At 50.1% G+C, this 5,245-nt stretch overlaps 1 protein-coding gene across 1 annotated transcript; it reads left to right on the top strand.

The window, feature by feature from the left end:
• Positions 1–292: 292 nt before the first annotated feature.
• Positions 293–4,861, top strand: c24h4orf54 (chromosome 24 C4orf54 homolog). The gene has a single exon (XM_076724247.1). It carries the CDS (start codon positions 293–295, stop codon positions 4,859–4,861), a length of 4,569 nt encoding a protein of 1,522 aa, XP_076580362.1.
• Positions 4,862–5,245: the final 384 nt, after the last annotated feature.

Below are 5,245 nucleotides of genomic sequence, written 5' to 3'. Positions count from 1 at the left end.
AGGAAGGTCCTCTCAACGACCCCTCTTGGTCCCTGAACCTCAGCTTGAGAACCATGTGGCCTAGACAGTAGATAGTAATGTCTCTAGTCCTTTTTAGATACTCGGCTTTAGGCTTCATCTCGCGGTGAACTGGAATGCTTGGAGCGTTTCTGTGTGAGCGACTGTCTGTCAAACCGGGCACGGAGCTTTGCGCGCAGCACCATCTCTGCCTGAAGGAATCCTGGGAGGCTCCATCTCTGCCGTTTCCTTACTGTCAGACGCCAAATGTAAACCTAAGCCTGCCGGTTCAGCTATGAAGACAGAGCAAAGCTGTGTAGAGACACCGGCGGCTCCCCGCGGCGTCAAAGATCTGCTCCAAAAACTGGTGCACGGTAAAAAAGATGCCCCAGAGAAGCAAGACGAAAGCAAATATGTCGATGTGGAGTTAGAGGATCTGAACACAAGAGGGGCAAAACCGGAGAATGACTGCCACTTTAATGAAAGAACCCAAATGTCTGTCCCTACGAACAGCAGCGCCTCCGGAGCTCGGTGCGCAACGGAACCAAACCATGAGTTGGCGAGTAAAACCAAGATTGAACCTGAGAGGGAAATGGATTCTGGAGTTGGGAAATGTATAGAAGATGTCAAGGATGGTCATTCTAACCTGTTCTCGTCATCTGATCGCCCTCTCATTCAAGCAAACTCAGAGGATTTCCTCAAACCAGGAGACAAAAGCAAGCGCGTCGTGACGCAGCCCGAGGTGCCCAAAAAAGAAGACAACACATCAAGAGATGAGGAAGTGTACTGTAGTGGTAATTACTGGAGCGGTAGAAGTGAGTCGGGTGATTATGAGGAGGATGATGATGTTACTTTGGTGCTTTCAGACGACTGCGATCCGTGCGTAACGGAGGACGAATCCCATTACATTACCACGCACGAGATCCAACTGTCGGAGCTTTCTGATCATGAAGGGGACTACGACCTCGGGGTGGGCTCCTCCGCCAGCTGGGACATTGAGGATGACAACCAGGTGTACTCTTTTGTCGATTATGCTTCTTTTGACGGTGATGAAGCGGCGGGGGAGAGGGGGGACGACGGCAAGCCTCGCTCTCAGGGCGCAGCAGCAGTCAGCACTCTGCTTGAAAGTGATCTGTGCGACGCGGCCAAGTTCACCAGCTCAGATGAGAGTGTGTCAAAGCCACAGCAGCAGCAGTGCAGTGGCAACGCCGCGGGACAGATCCACCTGTCAATCAGAACCACTTCTCGAGCTATAAATGACCCTAGCAACATTCAAGAGCAGGGAAATATTCTTTATCATGCCAGGCGCTCCGGAGACATGAGTCGTTATGTGTTTAGGGGAGTTGATGGGAAGGCAGAGACGTTGTGTGACAGAGCAAAGTGCTTCATAGCCGCGCCCGGACGCTTACACTTTGGCCGCAAATTGAGGGGAAAAGAGGTCACCGGGTATTCCAGCGGCGCGTCCAGCGCTGTCAGCGAGCTGGACGACGCTGACAAGGAGGTGCGCAACCTGACAGCCAGAGCCTTCAAGAGCCTGGCTTATCCTTACTTTGATGCCATTAATTTCAGCACCTCCAGTGAGTCCTCTGCATCAGAGCATGGGATAGGGATAAACAGGTGGTCCACATTTGTCGACCTGAAATATGGCAATATGAATATGTCACAGGGACTGGACCAAAGTATGGTTTCCCATCAAAACTCATTCGAAATAGCCAAGAATGTAGACAATAGAGGTTATAAGGGCATTGCACTAGCAAGCATCAAACCGCCCACAAGCAAGATCTTCACTCTGAATGCCAATCCCCACAGCGCATCGTCATCTACAAAGAAAATAGAATTGATGGGGAAATTCAGTCAGGGCCACAGCGGGGTGATCAGACTCACAGAGACTCTGAATTTTCGTTGCAATGTAAAATCGGGAATGTCTGAGGGAGAAAGACGCACTAACTTTGCACAAAAAGCTGCAGGATCATGTTCCACAGATGAAGTTACCAACACTTTCTCAAGCGCCCAGAGGAGAGGGGCCAGCCAGCCGCCCTCTAAAACCATGGAAGACACGCACAAGAAAGCCATATTCGCCTCGAGCTTGATCAAAAATGTGATTTCGAAGAAGATGCAATTCGAGCAGGAGCGCAAGATGGAAAGAGGGGAGATAAGTGAGCCGCATCCGACGCCTTCCCCGTGCTTTGTGCACCAGGAGAGCGATAGCCACAGGGGGAAAGGGAGCAGGGAGCTGCACAGACAGAGCTCCAAGTTTTCCGAGAGCGGCTCTGAATACGCCATAATGTGTGTGGATGAATTAGGGGATATCGTGGACAGCGGCTCATGTGATACCAAGAGCGACTCTCGGAGACAAGACACTGCCGCTCCCGCACCAGAAACTAATTTGGAGTCGGCAAATGAAGCTGGAATCGATACTAAAAAAGGCACATTGGAAGCGTCCAAAAGCACGCTGCTTCGCAGCCAAAATAGCGCGTTCAGATGCTGGAAGGACGAGGAGCTAGAGTTTCAAAAGGATCATAAAAACGATCAAACTCGGGAGGAGAGGTCGCCTTCAGCTCACGGCAAAGAGGGCGAGGGGGATCAGTACTCATCGTGCAGCGGCAAACTGACTAAAATGTCACATTTGTTTGTGCCAAGTATCCAACTGCTGTCTAGTGACGGAGAAGACGGACAGCAGCTGCAGAACAGGAATTATTCTCCATGTGGAGACCGAGGAGGGATAAAACTGCGCTCTGACAACACTCTATACATCGCAGACTCTAGGAGTGTGGCTACATCTAAATCTCCCGAGATTAAAATTAACTTGAGGAGCGTCAGAAACAATAAAACGGAACCTTTTGGCGTCTCCAAACTGCGCGCTCCTAATATAGGCTGTAACGCAGCCAGCCTCATCAGAACAGATGACTTCAAATGCCAGGCACTGGCTGCAGCTTTGAAGGGTGAGTCTTCAGATAAAGTTCCGCATTTCATGGTTAGGGACATTAGAGATAATAAAGGAAAGCTGCAGACACCCATACACCAAGTGAGAGACGTGCGTAAATTGGTTAAAAGTTCCTATCACTTTGTGTCTTTGGATAACAACGAAAATAAATCCAACTTTGCCTCGTCTGACAGCCATTCAGAGCAGAAGAAGCAAATTCCCTATAGAAATCCTAATTCTGTTTCCCCCATAGTGATAAAATGTCAGTCTGTGAATACAAACAGCAACGGAAAACAATGTGGAAATCTGGCCGAATTATCCAATCGGGAGCCGTTTGACATAGACAGGTCGTCTCCAGAGGGCGCTAAAAGTGCTCCGCTGCAAAGGGCTGCAGGGAGAACACCCATAGGCAACTCAAGTAATTCTTCAGAGGGAGACATTGGATTGAGAAGTGACAGCAGAATAGCTTCAAAGAGGCAGGAAAAAATACCAGACATGACAGATAAGAAACCTGAATCAAAGGTGGCAAATCAGGTGGCTCTGGAAAAACTCCAGGCTGCAGTGAAAACCATGGAGCAGCTCTATGTCTTTGAGAGAAATGAATGGAAAAGGAAGAACGAGCCCCAGCGCCTGACAGACAGCCACGTGCTATCAATGATAGCCAGCGAGGAGCATGGAGGACCTGAGGAGGAAGGCGTGAGAGGGTCCAACATGGACAAGACACCACCAGCGGTCATGGCATCCCCTGGCAATGACAGCCTGCTGCGGCGAGAGGACAAGCCCTTTCAGATTGCGGGCAGCCGTGACGAAAGGCTGGTTGCTAAGTCAATGCAAGCCACCAGCACCACAGGGAACAAAAACATGTTCAGCCTCAGCTCTAGCCTTAAGTCCTCCACAACCGCAAAGACGCCCCAGGCAAACTCTGTCACACAAGCACCTTTCAGCACCAAAAGCTTTGTCCCAAAGTCTCCAAAACTGCCTGCATCCTTAAAAATCAGCCAGACGAAGCTCAGTGGACACGAGGGGGCCGAATCAAAGGAGTCAGAGAGGTCCCTGCAGGAGCTCTGTAGCTCCTCAGCTGATAATGAGAACTACCTGACCATTCCGGTCAAGTCTCACACCAGCAGCAACAAGCAAGCCTCATCTGCTGATAAAACATCAGTGTACACATTTACCACACAGACACACCCAACAACACCATCAGGACACTTGGGATCCAGCTCCAGGGGCCAGGAAGACCACAACCAGTCCCCTAAACGCTCCAGCGTTGTGATGGAAACACGCTCACCAGAGATCCCTTCAGCCACCATCTACCACTCCGTGCCATTGGGCATGTCCACCAATCAGCCTCAGGTGTACTGTTTCTCCCCAGCAATCACCCCCGCTCCCACCCTGGACCCCTTCCAGGCCACCCAGAAGAAGATGCTCCTGGATCCCACCACTGGAAACTACTACCTTGTGGACACTCCTGTGCAGCCAGCCACCAAGCGCCTCTTTGACCCTGAAACAGGCCAATATGTGGACGTGCCCATTCCGCAGCCTCCCGTGACTCCGGTGCCCATGCCGATCTCACCTTTGGCCCTCAATCCAGGAGCATATGGACACACCTACATGATCTACCCAGGCTTCATGCCGACACCGTCTGTGATCCCGGCCAGGACGCTGGTGCAGTCGCAGATGTCGATGCAGTCAGAGGCGGAGAGCGTGGAGAAGCAGCAGACTGAAGGCATGTACATGGAGAGTCCTTTCTACATGGCCACGGGGAAGTCTCCCCAGGCAGCCTCAGGGACTCAGCAGCAGGCCACTGCCAACAGGCCACCGCAGGGTTTCTCCAACGTTATGCAGCCTGTCATCAGCATCACCTCCCAGCAGGGGCCCCGGATCATCGCCCCGCCCTCATTTGACGGGACCACCATGAGCTTCGTGGTGGAGCACAGATGAATGGCACCTTACCTGGACAGGTGAGTTGTTCTGCCTATTTATCAGTTTGTTGATTATGCACTGTCAATCTAACAGAAGACAAAACAATACATTTTGTTAGACTGAAGGTACATGTTGCTGCTGTGGTTCAGAAGGTCAATAACCTTTTTTTATTTGCGAAATAATCAAAGGAAAAAAAAAATCTGAATTTAAAAAAAAAATTTATAGAGACTTTCAGGCAGTCTTGTGTCTCACAAATCTAAATATGATGCACAAACTAATCTCTGCACATGTTCTTGCAGTCATTGGTGCAGGAAGTACGCGGATCCTTTACTTATTTCAAAGTAAGAATACCATATTATAAAAATAATAAATCAGGGAAAGAAGAGACAAATAAAACAAAAT

The sequence above is a fragment of the Chaetodon auriga genome, chromosome 24, assembly GCF_051107435.1.
Source record: "Chaetodon auriga isolate fChaAug3 chromosome 24, fChaAug3.hap1, whole genome shotgun sequence".
Lineage (NCBI taxonomy): Eukaryota > Metazoa > Chordata > Actinopteri > Chaetodontiformes > Chaetodontidae > Chaetodon > Chaetodon auriga.
This window is presented reverse-complemented; position numbering and strand designations above follow the sequence as displayed.

Excerpts from the sequence above, each read along its gene's own strand:
- c24h4orf54 (XM_076724247.1), top strand. The coding sequence starts at position 293 with ATGAAGACAGAGCAAAGCTGTGTAGAGACACCGGCGGCTCCCCGCGGC.